This window comes from Nicotiana tabacum, chromosome 10 (genome assembly GCF_000715075.1).
Source record: "Nicotiana tabacum cultivar K326 chromosome 10, ASM71507v2, whole genome shotgun sequence".
Lineage (NCBI taxonomy): Eukaryota > Viridiplantae > Streptophyta > Magnoliopsida > Solanales > Solanaceae > Nicotiana > Nicotiana tabacum.
Genome location: NC_134089.1, coordinates 80,639,774 through 80,664,306, shown reverse-complemented (window position 1 = coordinate 80,664,306; position 24,533 = coordinate 80,639,774). Strand labels below are relative to the sequence as shown.

At 36.4% G+C, this 24,533-nt stretch overlaps 1 protein-coding gene across 1 annotated transcript; it reads left to right on the top strand.

Annotated features, from left to right (window-relative positions):
- The first annotated feature begins 9,180 nt into the window (after positions 1-9,180).
- Positions 9,181-24,533, top strand: LOC107780372 (transmembrane 9 superfamily member 1). The gene is made up of 12 exons (XM_016600896.2): positions 9,181-9,499; positions 18,238-18,427; positions 18,506-18,610; positions 20,430-20,447; positions 20,555-20,649; positions 20,722-20,874; positions 21,170-21,304; positions 21,391-21,557; positions 21,843-21,937; positions 22,249-22,622; positions 23,523-23,796; positions 24,069-24,533. The coding sequence occupies exons 1-12, from the start codon at positions 9,407-9,409 to the stop codon at positions 24,134-24,136; spliced, it is 1,767 nt and encodes a 588-aa protein (XP_016456382.1). The 5' UTR covers positions 9,181-9,406; the 3' UTR covers positions 24,137-24,533.

Genomic DNA, 24,533 nt, shown 5'->3' with positions numbered 1-24,533 from the left:
GCAACGCGCCACGCGAGGAAACAATGGGACTTATTAAAGAGCTCACAAAATTGACAAGCAACAGGAATTGCACTGTTGCAACGCACCACGCACTGTGGCAGTGTTGTTTCCTTAGAGTCCGACTTCAACCTTTATTTTTGATGTCCAGACTTGGTCCTCGACCCTCAGACACGATGCCGGCTTAATCCTTTGGGCTTTTACTCATACTTCAAAGCTCCAAATAGCTCGAATTAGCTCCATAACATCTACATAATTCGAAATCACTCTTATAAGGCATAAAACACACAATAAGTGCAAAATACTACTAACTAAATCTCAAACACAAGTGAAGTGCAGTGAATTACAATGCAATAAGCGATTAAAATACAGGATTATAGCCTACCATCAGAAAGATCCTCAGTATAATTTATTTCCATGGAAGCACACATGTTGAACTTGAGGTGCCTGCTATTTCCACTATTGATGGTAGAAGGGATACCCACCAGAAAATACTATTGACCGAAGAAAATATGTACAAACTTGAGAGCAAGAGAGAGAGAGAGAGAGAGAGAGAGAGAGAGAGAGAGAGAGAGAGAGAGAGAGACCATATGTTCTGGAGCGTTACTTTTCTTATCTGAAGATAGCGTTACTTCTCCACGTTCATTCCAGATTCAGAGCGGTGCTTCCACATGTTAAAACTGGAACTACACGTGCTATATAAGCAATCGGCTAAATAGCTTTGAAATGATAGAAGAATCCTCAAATTAATTTTTATTTTCATGGAAACACACATGTTGACCTTGAGGTTCCTGTTGTTCCCTCTTATTAGTAAGTTGGAACTACACATGTTAAGCTATATAAGCGATCGTCTAAATAACTTTGAAATGGCAGAAGTATACTCACATTAATTTTTATTTTCATGGAAGCACACATGTTGACCTTGAGGTGCCTGCTATTCTCTCTTATTAGTAAGTAGTAATTTAAAGGGCTTCTTAGTTGGTTTACTTGCTCAGGGAAGTGATTTTGGTCAAACAATAAAATTCCTTGTCATTTGGTCAAATGGTTCAATAATAAACAAAAGATGAGAACAATCTAGTACTTGAAATATGAAGAACCAAAATACATTTTTAAAGGCAAAATGACATATAGTAGCATCCATTGCTTGATTCCTTTTACTTTTGTAGTGAAACATGTAAATTGATGAGCAATAAGATAATATATATATATGGGTATACACATTAAAACTTTCAAAAGAGGTGATTAGCATGCTTTTGGGGATTTTTCTCAGGTATTTTATGATTTTAGATTAAACGGAAAAGGTCCAAATATACCAATTAACTATGCAAATTAGGACATATTCCCGTCGTTATTAGTTTCGCCCAAATATGTTCAAACCGTCCAATAGTTGTGCATCCATGCCCTTATTAGACAGAACCAACATTTTCTTTTTTTTAATTAACTAATATTGAACTCGACCTAAATCTACCGACCCGACCCACCCCTAATTCTAAAAGACCCAAACTTAATCCCCTATTTTGTTCGCCCATTTCCAAAAGACCTAACAGACGTCCCTCGCCCACCCCATTCGCTCTTCCTTCTGTCCTATTCTTCCTAAATCCTAACTAGGGTTTTCCATATCTCCTTCCTTCTGCCTCAATGTCTGTCTAATTAGTGAGTTTTCTGAAAAAAGGCACGGGTCTCCCCTCAAATTTTCTTCTTTCTCCTCTTTCTTTCTCCCCTGAAAAAAAGGTACGACTTTAAATTTTTGGCTGGGTTCTTCTTCTTTCTCCTTTTTCTTTCTTTTATGCTTTAATTTTTCAATCCAACAGGCCGTTTCCATCTTGTTTGATCCATTCACTTTCCTCTCTTACTTCTTTCATTTGTTTTGAAATGTCGAAATGTTCGAGTTCTTCAAATAGTCGTCGAAGGATGTGTGGATGTGGAGTTGCTGCACTCCATCTCACATCGCGGACTGAAATGAATCTCGGAAGACTCTTTTTCAGGTGTCATAAACCTGATTTAAGTTTTCTATTTTTTCCCCAATTAATGCTTATTCCGACAGATTTGAATCAATGATTTTGTCATATTTGTAATCGATTTTTGTTATGATGTTAATATTTTATTTGCAGAAAACTGGATGTGGTTATTGGGAATAGGAAGGCGATGAATTTCTACCAAGAGCTATTATTGTCATCAACAAATTAAAAAGGGAAAAGGGTGCTCTTCTTAAAGAAAGACTTGAAAACAAGGGGGGAAATTATTTCTTATGTTTTTGGGTTTCATTATTGGATTTGTGGTTAGTTTCATGTTTTGAGGGAAGACTTGAAAATATGGTTGTAATTGTTTATGGGTGTAATTGCTTATGGTTGTTTTAGTTGTATAATTTAGATGCATTATATTGTAATGGTTGGATGAAAATAGTTGTAATATGCAATATATGATTTTTAATGTAATGGTTGAAAATATGGTTGTAATTTAAATGCATTGTAATGCTATAGTAGTAATTTCTCAGCAGCATTGCGTGAACTTTCTAGTGTTGTGTAATTGCTCAACAACATTAAGATTAGGGAGTAATATGTGATCCATATAATTGCAAAAGTTTGTAATCTGGTTATGCACATTATCTTGGACTTGCTTCTGTTGATCAGCTAAGGAGGCCTTGTAATGAAATAGTGGAAAAAAGATCATTTGTGAGAATAAATTCTTCTGTTGATCAGCTAAGTGTTAATTCATCTTGAACAAGAGTTATTGGTCCCCTACTAGAAATCGTACAAGTCATTTTGTAGTTTTGTCATCACTTAGGATGATCCACATAAAACATGCATTTCTTTCTACTATTTCGTACATTTGCTAGCTAGCATTATTATTGATGCAACGAATCTTACACTTTATGGACAAACCATATGCCATTGTAGAAATCTGTGACTTTAATCCGACAATTAGAAACATCAAGAAACAGTAATGTCTTTTGTCCCCTCATCTAACTTGGAACTAAGTAGCTAACTACTAATATCAGAACTTAAATAGATGTACTATCTTTGGACTAGTAAATATTGCAAGGATCGATAACAACACTGTTATAGTACCAATACTACTGAATAACCACATGGTTATGGCAGCAACACTGCTGAATAACCACATATTTACATAGCCACACTGGAATATAGTTAAACAAACAGACATTCATATCCACCAAACCAAGATAACATGCATATAAAGTTAAACCAACATAAAATTCACTAAAAATCAATAGTTTTGTGTATAATAGTCATCCATAAACTAAGTTCCTTAAGTTTTTCACACAAATAATTAGTCAACTTATGCTAAATTTCAGCATTTGGTACAGGGACTCCTTCCCCATTTGGCTCCATCTTCATTTTCTTTTTTCTTACTTCAGCTTGGAGCTAGCTAAGTGTAACTGCAGCTTTCCCCTTCCAAGTTGCCTTAGTTGGTGAGTAAGGCAAGTTTGTCGGCATAGACACTCCATCTGCACCCCCAGTAAATTGAATCCTTCTAGTCCCAGTTGGTAGTCTTTCTTTCAACCTTCTTTCCTTAAGTATTGATTGTGACTCAGAGATGATTTGTGGCCTCAACGGTGGATCTTCCTCATCGCCAATATTTGTACCATAGGCTTGTGATTGTTGTGTTGTGACTTGAGAAGAGTAATCAGATTATTGTGTTTGTGCTTCAATTCAGATTCAAAGTCCAACCAATTATCTTCAGTACTAAGAGTCGATATTGTACTATCCTTTTGCTTCTTTTTATTCGATATTGTACCCTCTCCACCATCTTTGTTATGACATCCAAAGAATGAGTTAATAAGAAGTTGTCATACTTTAAATTTCCATTATAAGTTTGTTTTACCTTGAAACAAATCCTAGAATTGTGGTTCTCTCCATCACATTTGTTGCATGTCATCACAGTTCCTTTCCTTGAATAACTCCACTCCCCCTTCCTCTTGCTTGCTTCATCAGGTTCTCTATTTTTCTTTACCTTGGGTTTGCCCACAGTCTTGGAAATTTCAGGTGGATCCATTGCTTGTCTAGGATCAATTTTTCAGAATTTTATACCCCTAACTGGTTGAAACTTGTGCTTGTAAGTCAAGGAATATGCTTCTTTGCTATAGTACCAATGTATTTGTTCCTTAGGATCACCCTTTCAAAAGCAAGAAATAACACTAATTAGATAACTTGGAAAATATGAGCTTAAGTGAGAAAACTAACTTAAAATATTTCATACCCTATCATATATTATAGCTTTGATAGCATGGGGGCAAGGGATCCCAGAAAGTTGTCATAATCTACAAGTGCATTTTTTATGTTGAAGATCCACAGTATGTCTATCATCACCTTATATGATTTTGTATCCAAAGTCACCATTAAACTCAACCTTGCAATAATGAGCAATTGTCCTATAGTCATTGTAAAGCATCAAAGCACTTGGACTATAGTCACTATTCCATTTTCTGACAAAATAGATACAGGAAGTCAAAATAAAAGGAGCATAAAATAGAAGGAGAACATTTCATTATAACTAGTCATTACTTGATTTTATCTTTATTGATAGCCAACAGATTCATAACCTTTATTCTAATCTCCCAGAGTATCTTGATAATTGGCATATGTATAACTTCAAGAATCCATGCATTAAACGACTCGGTGAAATTATTGTCTAACATCATGTTTTTTCATTGAGTGTCAAAATATGCTCTACACCAAGACTGTGGAGGATAATGCAGGAGATCTTTTGCAGCAGAAGCATCTTCATCCTCACATAGCTCTCCCATCTTTTTAGTTGATCTTTGAAATCTTCTTCATAAGTGCTCCAAGCACACCACCACAACAACTTCTTCATATGTCCACTTCTCTCCTTCTTCTGCCAATTTACCTCAATATGTCTTACACAATACCTATGATTAGCTTCAGGAAGTATATTCTGCATAGCATCAATTAACCTCTATGATAAAACAGGAACAAAAAATCATAAGCGGTAAAATATATAAGTGTATACAAGAGAACAATAGAAATCAGAGATGAAAGTTGTAGTGTTTCCCTTTTGCATATCTGAGATAAAAGTCACTCTTTGTCCATCATTTAGCTCCAGAGAAAGCTTCAAACACTCTAAAAACCAACCCCAAGTCCTGACAGTTTCCTTGTCTACCACAGCCCATGAAAGAGGATAAAATTGGTTCATACAATCTTGACGATTAGCCACTAACAACTAATCCTTAGATGTACCCTTAAGAAAGGTACCATCCAGCCCAATCAGTGGTCTCAAGCCACTTTTCCACCCATTTTTCAATGCATTGAAGCATATGTACATCCTCAAGAACTTTCTTTTCCCTTCTCCAAGAGCATTCTTTGATAAATTGATCACAACATCACTGCTCGGATTAGATTGTCTTACTTCTTGTCCATATGCCTTGAGTTTGTTATAGTCATAAACAAAACCGCCCTCCAACTTCTTAAGAGCCAAACCCTTGGCCCTTTTGAGCTTACTTTTGGACACATTTAAATCAAAACCACTCTCCAACTCAGCTTTCATATTGTACTTAGGATTGTACTACACCTTTATCTTAAAAAATTAGGCCAAAGTATTCTGATCAGCCCTAGCATTTTAGAAACATGTATCACATGTATGTTCATCTTTTAATGTTTTGATTGTAATGGTAGGACACTTCTTATCAACTGAAATATACAGTCTAAAAAGGCAGCCTTCAGCACACTTGTAACTAGCCCTAGTCGTATCAGTTTTGAGCAACTTCAACCCTTTTTTTATTTACTAGTGCATAGAAGTTTACTGCCCTTCTAGCTTCTACAATATCCTTAAATGTCATACCTAGCTCAACTCCTTAAAATGTTCCAACTTGTCAGTTACAACCATCTTCTTTCTTTGACAATACCATCAAGTTCTATAGAATCATCCTCAAAACAATCTGATTCATCAAAGTCACTTCCCCCAAGACTATGTTCGCATTCAGAAGCTACATCAATGTCTATAGAATATGTCTCTGTATGATAAGTAATATTTTGAGCAAATACCTTTAATTCAGACTCATCAACAGCAAAGAAATTAATCACATTGAATTCTTTAGAAAACAAGCACTGAAGAGTCTTCACACCTTCATCATCAGTTACCAAGTAGTAACAAGATAAGAGACATAACCAGACAAAGTGTGCACCGACATCTTGTTATATACTATCTTGGGGGAAAAATTCAGTTACCCTCATAGTGAAACACCAAGTCCACTTTATCAATCATCTTCAACGGACTTCATATGTAAAGGTCTAGAAAAAGGGACAAAGAAGGGACCACATAAGTATATATAAAGTCATATTCGAAATGCAGAGCAAACAAAACAGCAAATACTGTCCAAGATTATCAAATTAATATATTAAAATACAAAAAGACCCAACCACTCGACAAAACCATCAAAATTATCAAATTAACTGACTGTATTTTGTTCTTTAGTGTATTAAAATACAAAAGATATAAAAAACAATATCACTCTTTAGTGGATTCTAACAAAGCATAGCTTGTCCCTACATATGAAACACACAAGAAAAAATTTGAAATCCCATATATAACACACAAAGAAAGTATAAAGTAATCATACCTTTGTCAGAAGATGAAAAACCCTAGCTTGTCATACTCAAAGATGGAAAACCCTAGTTGGGATTTTAGGAAGAAGAGGACAAAAGGAAGAAGAGGACAGAAGGAAGAGGCAGACAGAAGAAGATGACAGAAGGAAGAGACGAACAGAATAGGAGATTAAGTTTGGGTCTTTTAGAATTCAGGGTGGGTCGGGTCGGGTGGGTAGATTTAGGTCGGGTTCGGTATTAGTTAATTAAAAAGAAAAAGAAAATGTTGGTTCTGTCTAATAAGGGCATGAATGCACAACTGTTGGACGGTTTGGACATATTTGGGCCAAACTAATAATGACGAGCATATTTGTCCTAATTCACATAGTTCATTGGCATATTTGGATCTTTTCCGTAGATTAAAAGAAATCTTTAAGAGAAAAAAGAAAAAGATAATAATAATTTTTTGTATTAAAATTATAAGTTGTACCGAAATCGTTCCTATTCAAAAGGTGGAGGATATATTATTTCCCAATCTTTAAAGGTTAAAGGGTAAAGTGGATTTTAATATAAAAGTTTCAATTAATTGAGATAAAACTTTGTTTTGTATGGAAAAATAAATAAACCTTTACTGGGAACATTGTTTTACATATAAAAAATTATAACATTTTTCATATTAAGAGGAACCGTAAACATACTGGAGATTTGACGTTAGTTGATGAGTCTCGTGTGCAAAAGAAAATAGATAAATAAGTGAAATGAATTTTTAAATTCTCCGAAAAAGGTGAGAGATTTGTGGATAATACATCACCTTTTTTTCTTAAAAAAAGTTAACACATTTTAGGTGAGATTATATTTTTTTATTATTAACATTGTCATTTGTGGGTGCATAACTAAAATGTATGATAAGAAACAAACGCATCAGCCCTAAGACAGGATCAAAGAAGTCTTTTTGATAAACATATAATGCATACTAGTACCATAGTAATACGCCATATATCACAAAATAGTCATATGAATATATAGTTCATTGTTATACTTTTACAGGACTCTATTTTATAAGCATTAAAAATGTAATGTTTCTTTCTCTTCTATGTCATTTCGTACGGAAATTCTCTTATCCTTTTTTGGACGTTGGTGTATGCATCAACGTCCAAGTATAATATTTTACAAGTATTAAATACTTATTTTACTGTGATTGTAAGTTTATAACCGAATTCACGCACGTTGAATATTATACTTAGGATGTGAAGGAATGTGAGACTTTGAGTAACTCCAGTGTCTCAATTATTATTTTCATCTTTAGAGTGAAATTAGCTAAATTTTCTTTTACTGCTTCCTCAATGATTTAATTTTTATTTAATTTTTAAATGAAAAATTTTCGATGTTTTTGTCAAAACTAGAAGTCACAATTAACGCTTCTGCTCAATTAACTTAACTCATAAAATTCTTGGAGGAGTTAAGAGGCAAAAGTTAGATTGCGGCCTCATTTGTTTGCACTTAATGGAGGTCTGAATCTTAATCATTCAAATCTCAAACATTAAGTGTGTTTGTTTTTAAAGTCTGAATCTTAATTATTCAGATCTTAATTATTAATTATTTTTTTTTTACTTCACAATCACTTAATGGATCTAAATAAGTTTGTATGATTAAGATCTATAAGAGAGACTTAATTTCATTAAGATGCTATCACATATTCATTATTAACTGCCGCCATTATCAACTACCATCATGCCACCACTATCACCATACTCAACCACCACCACCATAACCCCACCACCACCTCCACCACCACCCCACCACCACCATCCTCAATTATAGCCGCCATCATTATCGACCATCACCACCTGTTATTCCCACCACTCCGACCACCATCATTCTCACCCACAATCAACACTCATCCACCTCAACTACCACAACTGACCATCCTATCACCATCAACAACCACAGCCGGCACTGTCCATCATAATAACCTACCACCACCCACCCACCACCTTCCTCAATCACAACTACTACTACCACCCCCAATTATTAACTATAATCATCCACCACCACCATCCTTAATCATAATCGCCACCACTACCAATCACTACTAGCTACTAGCATGAATCATCATCATAAACCAAAACTACCACCAACCACCACCTCTAGTCGGCATTCACCCGTTAGCCATCACCATCAACAACTATCATATTTAAAAAAGTTATATATTTTATTGATAGAATATTAGATTAGTTAGTATTTCATTTGAATTTTATATTTATTAATTTTCAAATAAAGATAAATTTTATACATTCAGATGTTAAAAATCAAACAGTCTTAATTATTTCTATCCAGATCTTAATACACATCTTAATATATTCAGATGTGTATTTAGATTCAGATGTTTTAATCTTAATACACGTCTTGATATTCAGACGTGTATTCAAATTCAGACGTCTTGATCTTGAAAATAAAACAAATGAGGCCTGATTTTTCTAGTTACTAAAGTCTAGTTAAACCTTACACACTCAAAAAGTTATTATATCTGTTGAAAGAAAAGACATTAAATTTACTATCGACAAATTTATTTTCCTTCAACCATATAAATATGGATTCTTTGGTTATTACTCTTTTTAGATTCAGTTAATTTGTAAAAGAAAAAAGGAAAATAGTGAAGTACTATTGTTTACGCATTTCCTAACGACAAAGAATTAATTACGGTTGACTTCATTTTCTTTCTTGGTGTAATAAATTTTCTGTTTTCTGAACTTGCAAACCAGCTACTCACTCTTTCTTTCTCTGTGGTAAAACCGGACCGAAAGGCTAACCTGAACCGTTGGATCCATATCTTGCCGGCGATACAGATGCGGCCGACCGCCCGATCACTATCTCTTGTTCTACTCCTTGCCGCCTTCCTCATCGTTTTTCCGGCGTTTGCTTCCGAGTCCGATCACAAGGTATAAATCTGACATATTATACATTGCAACGGGAAACCCTAATTCTAGCTCATTCTTTATTTTTCATGGTTCACACTTGTAGAAATTCCGTCACTTTCATGGAATTTGAATGCTGGGATGTTCCTCGTGCGTCATTTTTGTAATTTGTGAGCCATTATAGATTTGATTAACAGTGAATGAATAAAATACAACAATGGGTGCAACTAGGCATCCATCCTATATATTAATCCTCTACGTTCATTCAACTCCAGGGGCGGATCCACAATGTAACCTATGGGTTCCGGCAAAACCAGTAGCTTTGGCCTAGACCCTATATATGCGTTAAGAAATTCATCAATGTGTATAAAAAGTAAATTTTGAACCCATTGATTAGTGTACATGAGGTTGTTGTCCTAGAATCTTAAACCCATAAGTTCAAATCCTGGATCTGTCAAATCCACTTGGATCCCATTTAATTCAAGTACTCAAAATTGGCTTTTAGGACCAATTAGGAGTTCTCTAGCATTAGATGTTTGCTATACAGTTTATACTGATGACTCGTATCAAAGTGTTAATGCCAACACCGGATGAAATTAGATATCTTTTTTTTCCTGAGAGGAAGTTATGTGTGACCCGTAGATCTTAAAATAAATTCCTTTGTTTCATTTAAAAAATTTCAATTTGCTGACGATTTCACGTGCAATTGAGCTTTGTAACCATTACATCTTTCTAGTTGTAAGTACTGAGCAAGATGTTGTAGTGAAGTAAAGTTGCTAATAAGTCTTCAGAATGATTGCATGTGCATGCAGTAGTTTACACAGGAATTTGTGTAGGCAATGTCAATATATTGTCATAATTCGGTTTGTATACATATTTGGATGTGAGGCTGTGGGTTTCTAATGGTTTACTTCTTAACCCGAATTGATGTTTACTTTGTACTCCCTCAGTCCCAATTTATGTGATGGTGTTTGGTTGGATACGGAGTTTAAGAATTAATAAAAGACTTTTGAAACTTGTGGTCTTAAAACAAGCCTTAAAAATTTCTTTGGCTGTAAATCATCACATTAAGGGTAAAATATAAAGTCCAAAATTAAACTGTTACTAAATAAAGTAAGGTGTCTTTCTTTTTGGGACCGGCTAAAAAGGAACGAATGTCACATAAATTGAAAATAGTGGGAGTGGCAGCCTACTATATATACACACTAGTTCTTAGAAAATTATTATTTACATATATAATTATTTTTTCCCCGAAGCTATGTCGGATGACACCTGTTGGTTGAAGGTGCCTCCGCCACGCTGTTATAGGTAGTCCAGGGAGATCTGACAATGGTTGTTGGTTACTAAATTGGCGGTTATCTATTTTTTTGATCAGTAAAAATTGATGGAAAACTATTGATATTGGAGAATCTCTGTGATATGATGTTAGGTTATTCTACTATATCTAATGCGTCCATAAGGCATTATAAAAGAAAAAAATCTAATGCGTCCGGAAGGGTTTGTGGACGAATTATCAGCTTGTTCCTTTATGGCTTTACTTGTTAATCTGGATAAGTGGCACATACACAACTCCATTTTGATCTTACCATGTAACTTGCCTTATCTGGTAATTTAATTAGTTATTCTTTAGGCCTTGAATTTTAGTAGTTAACAAAAATGGTACATTGAATGTTAGTAAAGTTCAGGTGATGCCATTAATTTGCATGGTTAGATGGAGATATCAATTCATCAGAATGAAAAAACCACATACCAAAAGTTGAAACCTTTTATTTGAATTAGTTTGCTCCATAGGGTGGCTACCTGGAGAGATGTTCTAAGTTTATGATGGCTAAAGTTAAAATATTAGTTTAAAGCAGCTGTCACAGGCAGATGCAGCTTTAGAGAAATAGTCGAATAGTATAAGTGGTGGACCTGGTGAGTCCGTAAGTAAAATGACATAAAACATTGGCAAAAGAACTATACTACTGTGTACAAAAAAAGAGAACATAAATAGGTAACCATGTGCTATATAGGTCTGAGCTAATGTCCCCAGTTAACAGTCGAGTTTCTTTTTTAAAGGAAAATACATAATGCATGGATAACATGCGTTACGCAAACCAAGAATATTTCGGCCGCAAAGGTAAGCTACCCAGGGCCCATGGGCCAAAACACACCCTCAATTCTGTGAACTAACATGTTATTTCATTATGACACACATATTCCTTTAGAAGTTGATAAACCTAACTATCAGTAAGTTGGAATCCTAATTAGAATTGTCTGTTTACATTTACGTTAAACTAAAAAAATAAAAAATCACCATGGCTGGACAATTATTTGTCTTTTAAAATTTTTATGCCCCTTAATTTTTTTGATAAGGTAAATTGTATTAATCAAAAGGGAAAAAACTACCGTATACAAGAAGTATACCAAAAAGTAGAGAATTTACATCAAAACATGATTCTCTACAAAAGACACACAATCTTCTATACAGGTAGGGGCTATATGAGTGCACCAAAAAGCGATCAAAGATAAAAGACTATTCTTAAGATTTGGAAAAGGAGGGCTTAGTGTCTGGAAGACAATCAGAAATCTTTGGCAAATGTTCAACAACAAAATCAGCTATAAAGTGGGTAGTGGACAGAACATTTCTTTTTGGGAAGACAATTGGTTGGGACAGGAACCTCTTAAGACAATGTACCCAGACATTTGCTCAATAAATCAGCAGCAAAAGGCCACTGTGAACGAGGTTTGGTCAGCTCAAGGGTGAAATCTCACTTATGGAAGACTCTTAAATGATTGAGAAATCACTAGAATTGCAGATTTTTACAACAAACTCAATCAATTCACTGGGGTCAATCAGGACGTAGACAAGGTGTGGTGGTTGGGGCACAGCTCAGGAAGGTTCTCAGTCAAGTCTTCCTATCATATGCTTAATCAAACTAATATTGTGATTGATCTTTGGCCCTGGAAACACATATGGAAAGTAAGAATACCCTACAAAGTGGTATGTTTTGTTTGTTTGGTTGCTAGAAAGGCTTGTTTAACACTAGGATAATTTGAGGAGAAGGGGAATATCTTTGTGCTCTACATGTCACTTATGTGGAAGGGAGGAAGAAACCAACAGTCACCTTTTTCTGCACTGTTTGGTGACTGTTCAGGTTTGGAACATATTTATAGCACTCACACGGATTCAATGGGTCATGCCCAACAGCACCATGGAAATGTTGTCATGTTGGAACAAGGGAGAAGATCTGTAAGTGAGAAGAAGAGATGGGGTATGATTCCTGCATGCATATGGTGGACGCTTTGGAATGAGAGGAATTCAAGATGTTTTGAAGACAATGCTAACTCAATTCAGAAGATTAAAATGAATTGCCTACTGCTTTTTCATTTTTGGTGTAAACTTGAATACATAGAGGACTCAGAAGCTATAATAGATGCCCTTGGGTCTTTGTAAGAAGATAGATAAATTGATGTATATTTTTGGTTATTCCCTATGTAATTATGGCATGCACAGCCTTTGTGCTTTTGAATATAGCAAACTGTTATCATCTCAAGATGTGAAAAAGGAGACTCAATCCCCTCAAAAGCTCTCCTATTTCTCTCCCCCAAACTATCCACATGAGAGCTAACGGGGCGAACTTCCACGCCTTTTGCTTTCTTCTTCTACGGAAACTGACCCAGCTATATAACATTTCCTTTACAGTGCGTGACATCGCCCATTGAACACCAAAAAGATTCAGGATTGCCCTCCACAAACCGGAGGACACAGGGCAATGCAACAAAAGATGATCAACTTCTTCCCCTGAGCTTTTACACATGTAGCACCAACTAACAAGTGTAATTCCTTTCTTTCGCAGATTTTCAGCAGTCAAGATCACTCCCCTCGCCGCTAGCCATGCAAAAAAGCACACCTTCATGTGCGCCTTAGGGATCCAGATCGAGGAGTATGGAAAAGTGGCTTCCTCTCTCACCAACATACTTTGGTAAAAGGACTTTACGGTGAACAAACTATCGCCACGCAACCCCCATCTCCAAGAATCACAAGATGGCTGGGGCCCGTCTTGCGCATATAGCAGTGCCAACAAATCTTGGAGCTTCGTAATCTCCCAATCTTGCATGTTCCTTTTAAATGAGAGGTCCCATACTATCCCCCTTCATGCTCCTTGCGAATCTGTTGGACCATCAATTCCTTCCGGTTTTAAACTCTAAAGACGTGGGAAAAAAGACCCTCAAAGTATCCTCTCCACACCACCTGTGATTCCAAAAACTATTTCTCCTTCCATTTCCCACCCTGTAAGTGATGTTGCCATTGAAGGCTTCCCAATTCTTCATGATGCTTCTCCACATGCCACACCCGAAAGGTGCTGTGATTGCCTTGGTCCTCCAACCCCCTTCCGTAGAATCGTACTTTTCTACTATGACCTCCCTTTATAGAGCGTGCTCTTCTACCCCGAATCTCCACAACCACTTCCCCAACAAAGCTCTGTTTAATATCCTAAGATCTTTTACTCCAAGTCCACCCCACTTCTTTGGGGAAGTGACTGTCTGCCAATTCATTAGATGAGACTTTCTAGTTCCATCAGCTGCATCCCAAAGAAAATTCCTTTGAAGCCCCTCCAGTTTATCTGTGAGCTTGCAACAGGGACAAGTAATAGGTGGGCATACTCGATAAAGTGCTTTTAATAAGCACTTCCTTACCGCCTTTTGACAAGTACCGTTTCTGCCAGCCTGCTAATCTTTTTTCAACTCTTTCGATCACTGGATTCCAAACTGTAGTATCCTTATGCGAAGCGTCCAATGGGAGACCCAGGTAAGTAGTGGGAAGAGAGCCCACCTTACATCTGAGAACATGAGACAAAGCATCAATGTTAGCAGCCTCACCCACCGGGAAAATCTCACACTTGCCGAGGTTGATTTTGAGTCCTGGTACTATCTGAAACCACTGCAGGACCTGCTTCAGGTAGGTCAACTGATTCATATCGGCATCATAGAAAACCAGGGTGTTATCCGCAAAAAGCAAATGAGAGACTCTTCGGGCACTGAGAACCCCGATCGGAGCTGAGAATCCTCTCAAGAAGCCTCCGCCCCCCGCACGATCCATCATTTTACTCAGAGCGTCCATCACTAGAATGAATACCATGGGGATAGGGGGTCACCTTGCTTGAGACCCCTGGAGCTGCCAAAGAAACCACACGGGCTACCATTAACCAGGGCAAAGAATCTGATTGAGGAAATGCAGAACTTGATCCATCCCCTCCATCTTACCCTAAACCCCATCCGCATCATAATGAAATCCAGGAACTCTCAATTGACATGGTAGAAAGCCTTCTCAAGGTCCAACTTGCATAGTAAGCCGGGTTCTCTATTTTTCCTTCTGGAGTCTACAAGTTCATTTGCCACCAAAGCAGCGTCCAGATCTGCCTACATGTAGGGGGGAGGTAGTATGAGACCTCTCATTTAGAAGGAACATGCAAGATTGGGAGATTGCTAAGCTCCAAGATTTATTGACACTGCTATATGGGCAAGACATGCCTCAACCATCTTGTGATTCTTGGAGATGGGGTTTGCGTGGCGATGGCCTGTTCACCGTAAAATCCTTTTACCAGAGTATGTTGGTGAGAGAGGAGGCCTTTTTCCATACTCCTCGATCTGGATTCCTAAGGCGCCCACGAAGGTGTGCTTTTTTGCATGGCTAGCGGCGAGGGGAGTGATTTTGACTGCTGAGAATCTGCGAAAGAGGGGAATTACACTTGTTAGTTGGTGCTATATGTGTAAAAGCTCAGGGGAAGAAGTTGATTATCTTTTGTTGCATTGCTCTGTGTCCTCAGCTTTGTGGAGGGAGATCCTGAACCTTTTTGGTGTTTAATGGGTGATGCCAAGCACTGTAAAGGAAATGCTATATAGCTGGGCCGGTTTCCGTAGAAGAAGAAAGCAAAAGGCGTGGAAGTTCGCCCCGTTAGCTCTCATGTGGATAGTTTGGGGGGAGAGAAATAGGAGAGCTTTTGAGGGGATTGAGTCTCCTTTTTCACATCTTAAGAATAGTCTTTTATCTTTGATCACTTTTTGGTGCACTCATATAGCCCCTATTTGTATAGAAGATTGAGCGTCTTTTGTAGAGAATCATGTTCTGATGTAAATTCTCTACTTTTTGGTGTACTTCTTCTATACGGGAGGTCTCTCCCTTTTGATTAATACAATTTACCTTATCAAAAAAAAAAAATTGTTTGATTAATTTTTTTTTTTTGAAAATTCTTGGGTGGAAAGTATGAACCTAAATAATCTTATTCCACTATCAAAATTCAATTACAAAAACTATTTAAACATATTTTCTTTTGAACATTGTTAATAACTCCTGAATTGATATATAGTTCTTATAAATATTATGTTTGTGTTTTGGCACTTGGGTAGCTTACTTTTGCCGCTAAAGTTTTTTTTGGGGGTACATAGCGCATGTTATCCATGCGTTATGTATTCTTCTTTTTTTTAAAAAAACTCGGTTGGCAGCCCGTTAACCCTAGACATTAGCTCAGACCCATATAACACATGGTTTTACATGTGCTATACCTATTTATGTTCTTTTTTAACAGAGTAATATAGTTCTTTTGCCAATTGTTGATGTCATTCTGGTTCTCCACTCTGTGGAGTGGGTAGCCAAAAGGTGCACGCAGTGGTGATAGAGAGTCTTGCAGAAAATTTACTTATCTACCAGCTTTGCTGGATTTATTGCTTTTTTGGCTATTTATATTGTTAAAGCTGAAGTTTTGTTTTAGTTAGCTTTGACAATGATTCTCATTTATAAAAATGAAAAAAGCTTTGAGAATGATTTTTATCTAGAGGCCTCTCTATAACAGGTCAAGACTCCAGAGCCCTTCTTCTTGTTGCCACCGTTAGTTATGAATTACTTGCATTGTAATATGGAGTAAATATTTTCCTTCTCAAAAAAAAAAAATCCTTCTCAAAAAAGATATGGAGTAATTATTTTCTGCTGCTTAAAATCAGGGAGCCTTCTATATTTCTCGTGTTTGCTTTTGGTATTATCTTATTATCCCCCTATCAAAAAGATCTTTTAATATCTCTTATTACCTTATATAAAATAAAAACTCAAAGTACGATCTAAACACATCTGTAGTAAACTTTTCGATAAATTTAAAAAGTAATAGGAGGATGATATACATGTAAACATAGCAAAAAAACTTTTTCATATAACGGTGGTAGTGTTATCAAAGGCGCGCTTAAAGCGCGCTTAAGCCCTGAAGCGAGGCTCAAAACATGTTGACGAGCGTTTCAGTGTTGTCATCAAGGTTCTAAGGCATAATTTTTCTTGCCAATGAGCGTAATCCTAAAGAGTCGATACTGAACAAGATATTTCACTTTATCATAAATTTTCGTCAATTTCTTTGTCCATATATTTGGTATTTATGCTTATAGGTATTAGTCTTGGACTACACATACATATTTTTTTGTTTGTGCCTTTTTTCGTTAAACCCCATGCTGTATTTGCGCTTTTCGCTTAGAGCCCTAGCAGACCTTAGAGCTTTTTTTTTTTTTTTGCGCTTTTCGCCTTTGATAACACTGAATGGTGGTGCCCATATCAGTGTGCGCGTGCCTCAATTATTTCACTGAGTGTTTGCTACCTCCCACCAATGTAGGTATCGGATAACTCTGCCCACCAAAGCTTAGGCAAATGAGAATAATCACCTAACTTTGTTTCCTCTGTTGGGATTTGAACCGTGGTCTCCCATGGTTTTCACCCACATCATTTACCGTATGCCATTCCCTTAGGTGCAAAGAAACACGGTGTTGGCAAAAGGAAAATTCATTCTGCAGACATACAAAAGCTGCAAATGATTCTCAAAATAACTTAGCAAGTGAAGGGCTGATCTAGGAATGATCCTTAAAGTGGCCAATGGTGTTGGAAAATGGTATTTCTCATAATGTTATTTAGTGCTAAAGTCTTGCCTATACTGGATAAACAACTTATCAAGGTGTATTTTCTCATGATAATTACCACACAACTGTCCCATTCTCCACTACATGATGATATTTTAATGACCATGATTGGACATATGTCTTGTTTTATGATTATTTTAAAAAACACTGAACATATGTCCTGTTCTACTGTGTTATAGTAAGTTTGGAGTTCATGACATATGCAATTCTTAAACTCTTCATCTGTCAGGCAAATGGATTAGTAAATTCTAATAAACATTGGATTATTTAAGCTGCAAGTACCTCTATATTTCTTAAAAAACTTCTCTACCGACAAGCAGCTTCCTTAACATAACGAGGCCGACTCAGTCTCATGTGCGCTGTCTTTTGCTCTTATTATTGCATTTCATATTCTCTTTCTGAAGAAGGTATAAGATTCGTTTTTCAGGAGACTTTATGGTTCTTTTCACGCTTCATTCTACTCTATTACTTGTTGCTGTCAATTGGACTGCTGCGGTCTGATGCATTTAAATTTTATAGTTTCTTTTCTCCCTATAGTTTGTCTATTCATGCACAGGTGTTTGTAATATGTTAATCCAATATTGTTCTTTTAGCTTATGATTTTGTGCGATACATGTTTGCCTAATTCTTTGCTCCACGTTTTGTTCACTTCTGAATATTTGGAGAAAAATCTCTTAGAATATACATAGCACATATCCTGTAAACTTTTGCAAAGCATTAATGGATGCACCAGTAAAGTGAATGTATCAGTACACTCATACTTGTTCTTTCTTATCTAACCATTTGTCATATGCAATTGCTTTTCTCTGACCCCTGTTCTTTCTCATCAGTATCAACCAGATGATCCAGTTACCCTTTGGGTAAATAAAGTTGGGCCATATAATAACCCACAGGAAACATACAACTATTACAGCCTACCATTCTGCCATGCATCTGGTTCTACTCACAAATGGGGTGGCCTTGGTGAAGTTTTGGGTGGAAATGAGCTTATTGATAGTCAGATTGACATAAAGTTTCAAAGTATGTGGGTCTCTTTTAATTTGAATCCTAGTTTTTTCTTGTTTGATTTGAGTTGACATGGACTATTCTGTTTTCTAGAAAATGTGGACAAGGGTGGTATTTGTGAGCTTGAGCTTGACGAAACGAAGGTTAAGCTATTCAAGGATGCTATCGAAAACAATTATTGGTTTGAATTCTTCATTGGTACGTATTAATTTTTGATATATTTTTAACATAATTGGCTAATGGTTGTAAACAGTTGTTTCTGCACCAATGCATAGAACTTCCCATTAAATTTGGAATGAAATGGGATATAATACATATACACAAAATCAAAATCTTCAAAGACTACATTTTATTCAAGTTACTACTATTATTCCAACACTGATCATATTGTATTTCTTAATTTATTTTTGATAGAAGTCCGTGAAATATTCCAATAAGAACATCTTTTGCTCCCTCTTATTTGTTACGTAGTGTCTGTTATGGCAAGTAAACTAAATATTTCTGTAGCTATCCTTCTTTAAGTATATCTACATTCTCTCTTCTGGTTTTATGATTCCTGAATAATAATAAAGATCGTGGATGGGTTATTCATAAAAAAGAAATAAATTACAAATTAATGAATAAAGAAAGACCGCGGATGGTTTTACGGATGGCATATTGAGGGAATATTTCTCCTGCTAAAATTATGTACGGAATTAGAAAGATAGTTGACTCCTAAAGCTTTTCAATGGACACCAAAAATTTAATGTAAGCTGTTAGTCTACTCTTTAGTAAAGTTTGAGCTTGATTTTAAAAATATTTTCTGGGACTTTAAACAAGATACCAATCACGATTTTTTTTGGTCGGCTTCAAGCAAATATAAATTCAGTTTGTCCAAGAGGTTTGTTAAAGGTGTTGCTTGGAATTGGTACAGGCTAAACCATAAAATCTTAGTATACTGCACTATACAACATTGACACTGGGCCATACTGTTTTCTCGAGACGCTCTTGCATTGGACCAAAAATGCATTACAGAATACGAGCATTGCTCATTTTCCAGAGAGCTTTACATTCCGTCCCAAGGTTACCCAATCTGATGATCAAGGGATTACTGAAGATGTAATGCATGATTTCCATGTTTGTACAACATAGTTCTTTAGAATGGGATACTGCATGAAGTAATTTAGGTATGCTGAACTGCATGATGTTAAAGGTGTCCTCGAGACGCACTTAAGACTGAAGCTTGGTGCTTTGAAAAGGTTAAGCAATTACCCTTCGCTTAGGTGACACTATTAAGGCAACAAGGTACAAAGGCATGTGCCACAGAGCACATGGCTTCTCTGTTGGAAATTGGCACATGGCTTCTCTGTTGGAAAAGACTGCACTAAGTAGTAAATATGGATGGAAAAATAATATATGAATTGTTAGGTAAAGTTATCGATGAATATTTTAGTGATTAAAGCAGGAAATTTGAAACCATATAATTAAAGTGTTCATTAAATCTGTATTAGAAATTAAGAATTGCATCTTGGAAATATTTTTAAATGGGTTTTACCACATATTTCAATTAATCGCAGTTATTTCAATTTGTTTGTTCATTTTTGTTTTCTTATATTCTAGAGACTGAGATTGTGAATATTTTTAATTTTGTATGGAACCTTTGCTTCCCAACTGAGGACCTTTTGCTTATGAAGTGACATTGGTGAGGCTTCAGGTGTTTGTTGTTAACTTTTGAAGTGATGGACCTCTCTTGCGACCTCTTTTCACATATTATAAAAATTTCCTTGTTCCTTCTATTTTATTTTAATTGCAAAATTCCTGTTGACTTTAGGTCGATTTTATTTTTTGATAAGTGACTTTATGTTGATTTCTCTTTTCTTGACCTTTTTTTTTTTTTTTTGTTTCCAAGCAAATTTATTATTCAGCTGACCTGCCTTATAAAAGCATTATTTATTTTAGCATTTCTGTTTACTTTATGTCGATTCTGCTTGTCCTGACTTTTACCTTTTGTTTCCGGCCTGCTGAATTTTTTTTCCAGATGACCTGCCTTTATGGGGTATGTGCTCTCTGAGCTTTCTTCCTTAGAAGCTCTTCTTTCAAATTTTCTTTTTTTCTTCATATGGGTTAAGTGGTTCTAATTTGTACTTTAATTTGGTGTTGTAGGTTTTGTTGGTGAGCTACATACTGACAGAAACAGTGATAACAAGCATGTGCTTTACACGCATAAGAATATTAATATTAAATATAACAAGGACCAGGTTAGTAGCTTGTTAATTTCATCTTTGGTAGCCTGTTTGCATGCTGATATGCCCTGGTTTTCTTTCTTGCAGATCATTCATGTTAACCTCTCTCAGGAGAGCCCTAAGCCTTTGGAAGCTGGGAGAACCTTGGACATGACATATTCTGTCAAATGGGAACCAACTAATATCAGTTTTGCTCGTCGTTTTGATGTGTACTTGGATTACCCATTTTTTGAGCATCAGGTGAGCGTTAGTTTGGGGCATTATTTCATTAAGGAAACCTATTGGTATGCCTTCCAAATATGGAGCTAGTGATGGTGAATTAGTTTTCTGTATGTCGGCTTTTTTGCGGTCTATTCTTGGACAGAGTATATACTGTTGTGTATTTTATCATTGGAGGTAGATCAATCCAAAGCTGTATTTAGAAAAAAGTCAATTTGAAGTTGTATAAATCCTCTCCTTGTGTTTAATGTAGCATAGCAAAATTTATTACTTGGCTTGAGTTTCATGTATTGTCTATATTATATTCACTTCGCAGATCCATTGGTTCTCCATATTTAATTCCTTCATGATGGTCATCTTTCTTACTGGTCTGGTGTCTATGATTTTGATGCGCACACTGCGGAATGATTATGCCAAGTATGCTCGGGAAGATGATGACCTCGAAACCCTGGTAACAACTCATGCGTGAACAACCTTATTTCTGAATAAGCCTTAAAATTTAAGGTTTACTGTCTTAAACGTTAATGCTTGTCTCAGGAAAGAGATGTTAGTGAAGAATCTGGTTGGAAACTTGTTCATGGGGATGTGTTTCGGCCTCCTTGTTGTCTAGCATTAATTTCAGCTCTTGTTGGTACTGGGGCACAGCTGGCACTGCTTGTTCTCCTTGTCATTCTGTTGGCAATTGTGGGGACATTATATGTTGGGTATGTTGGAACTCTTGGTATCATTCCTTGAAAACTAGTTGTTACCTAATGAAGCCTAGAAGCGAGTTATAGGGGTATTTGATGATGGCTATCTGCTATTTTTCTACTTTTCAAGTAATTTTGCATTAAATTGTACATTTACTAGCACACTGTTGGCTATTCCTGTCTAGCAACAATCATTTTAACTAACTCTATTTACACGCTAAATTGACAGAATTATCAGCTAAATAGCTTTTTTTTGGGGGGGAAAAGCTTACATAGCATATATATATATTCTTTTTACAGGAGAGGAGCTATTGTCACGACTTTCATAGTATGCTATGCTTTGACATCTTTCATTTCGGGCTATGTTAGCGGTGCAATGTACTCGCGAAATGGTGGTATGTTCTCTTGCTTATCTATATCTGTGCATACACGACACTACTTTTATTGGACCTCCTCTCTATGGCTTGTCATTTTGGTTCACCTGACTAAGAAAGTTCAGGTGAATGGAATATTTTACCTTCATGTTTATTTTTTGGTTGTGCACCTTTTATTTCCTTGTATTGTTTGGTTTACTCGGTATACATATCTTTTGATATGTTTTATAAAGTATTTCATTTGGGAATATTTAGTGTATATTTGCTTAAAAACATGTTCTCTCTCTCTCTCTATATATAAAAGTATCACGGTCTTTGATTCATGGTTGCAGGGAAAAGCTGGATCAAATCAATGATTCTCACAGCATCGCTATTCCCATTTTTGTGCTTTGGGATTGGCTTTGTTCTAAACACGATTGCCATATTTTATGGGTCTCTAGCAGCCATTCCCTTTGGTACAATGGTAGTTGTCTTTGTCATCTGGGCATTCATTTCCTTTCCCCTGGCTCTTCTTGGTACTGTTTTTGGAAGAAACTGGAGTGGTGCTCCAAACAATCCATGCCGTGTCAAGACCATTCCTCGCCCTATTCCTGAGAAGAAGTGGTACCTGACACCATCTGTAGTTTCCTTGATGGGAGGATTGCTGCCATTTGGAAGCATATTTATTGAGATGTATTTTGTCTTCACGTCCTTCTGGAATTACAAGGTAAAGACTAACCTTCTGCAAGGCTGGTAAACTACTTGCAAGTCACTTTGAATAAAAAATGAAGCTAAGAGTTCACAAATGTAGATAGAAAGTAGTTGATAGAATTTTTCAATTGATTGAGACTCGTTGCTAATTAATATGAGTGTGAATTGAATTATGGATTTGAAATACAATGAGGGGTCAAGGCAAATAAAAAATTCTTAATGAGTCGAGGCAAATAATTCTTAAATAAAACCATTCTCCCTTCTCCCTTTGGTTTGACAGATGGGCTGTTCACTTCGGCTAGTTCTTATGTTTCAGCCACCACTGTTTAGATAGGGTTGGAAGTTGAGGGTCATCATTTATGTTCATATATGCATGCGGATGAAAATTACATTATTCGTTTGTTTGAGCTCGGTGTGTAGGATGCTGTATCATTTTATAGGAGAATGTCAATTAAAATGCTGCGGAGAATAACTGGGAAAGATTGCATAGGTTAACTGTTAATGACAAGGGCATTACTTCTGGACAGGCAGATTTTACATCCGTTTTGGCCTCGTGTTTATTTTCTTACATGCAGAATTCGCATTGTTGGTGCTTCTTCGCATTTTTTTGTCTTAACTCCTCGTCAAATTCCCCTATGTCAACTCATTTCCTCCCTCCCCGAGGGCGAAGAAAAGGGGGAAGGTACCATCCTTTTTTCATCGATGGCAGGGGGGTGGGTCTTAAGGGACTTCAACGTACTCCTTTTATGTCCATGATTAGTTGTATTTTGCAGATAGCCACTTTTTAAAATTTAGAAATAGTATATAAAGTAATGCCTTTTGTCAGGTAACAGCATTTGCAATTTTCATTGAACCTGTGCTGGGCTTTGCAAATTTTGAAGTCATTGCTATTTTGTTTCGTTGTATTCTTTTGCAGGTGTACTACGTCTATGGATTTATGCTTCTGGTCTTTCTTATCCTCATTATTGTTACCATCTGCGTGACTATTGTGGGAACATATTTCCTACTAAATGCTGAAAATTACCATTGGCAGTGGACTTCATTTTTCTCAGCCGCATCTACAGCTGTCTATGTATACCTGTACTCGGTCTATTATTACTATGTGAAGACTAAGATGTCAGGGTTTTTCCAGACCAGCTTCTACTTTGGATACACACTGATGTTTTGCCTTGGCTTAGGGATTCTATGCGGTGAGTATATCAACTCCAGTTCTTTTTAGACCATTTATGCGATATTGCCTTTAGGCTTTGAGTAGGATTTGTTTTCATCTAAGAGCTCTCCTTGGTGATAATTTATGTTAGCTTTAGTTTTGTTCCTGTCTCGTTGCTTTGAACACGGGTGCATATAAGTCTGTCTCTGTATGTTTTCTGTATGTTGCTTGTAGGAGAACACAGTTATTGTGGTTCTTCATTTTGTTTTATGTTGACCTAATCAACCATGTGATTTTGTCAACTATGCTCAGGTGCTGTTGGATTTTTGGGCTCTAATCTATTTGTGAGGAGGATTTACAGAAACATCAAATGTGACTAATTTTCTTCCAAAGGAGAGTAGGACAGACAATGCCCTTTATTCACCTGGTCACTTGGCTATAAGGTCAAGAAGAGCCTCAAGAATCATGTATCTTCGTGGGGGATGGTTGGTGCCTCTGCCAGGAATCGTTGGAGTCCTGAAGATTTTCCCTCTTCTTTGGGCTGTAAGAGATTCTTTTTCCCTTTGTACTTAAATTAGAAAGATTAGAGAGTTTAAGGGATTCCAGGCTAGTTTGGTAAGGGTTTCAGACAGTGATATATAGTTATTTTGGACACTCTTAAGCACTGACCCTTGATATTTGTTGATTATTGCCAAGGAATGAGACTCAGGTCAGTTTATCTGATTGATGAACAAGTTAGGACCATGTTTGGATATATACATTGCATTTTTTGAAGCA

Bases quoted from the DNA above. Each gene is read 5' to 3' on its own strand.
- LOC107780372 (XM_016600896.2), top strand. From the start codon at position 9,407: ATGCGGCCGACCGCCCGATCACTATCTCTTGTTCTACTCCTTGCCGCC. The intron at 20,875-21,169 runs GTGAGCGTTAGT...TTCACTTCGCAG, and splicing joins ACCCATTTTTTGAGCATCAG to ATCCATTGGTTCTCCATATT. The intron at 21,938-22,248 runs GTATGTTCTCTT...TCATGGTTGCAG, and splicing joins AATGTACTCGCGAAATGGTG to GGAAAAGCTGGATCAAATCA.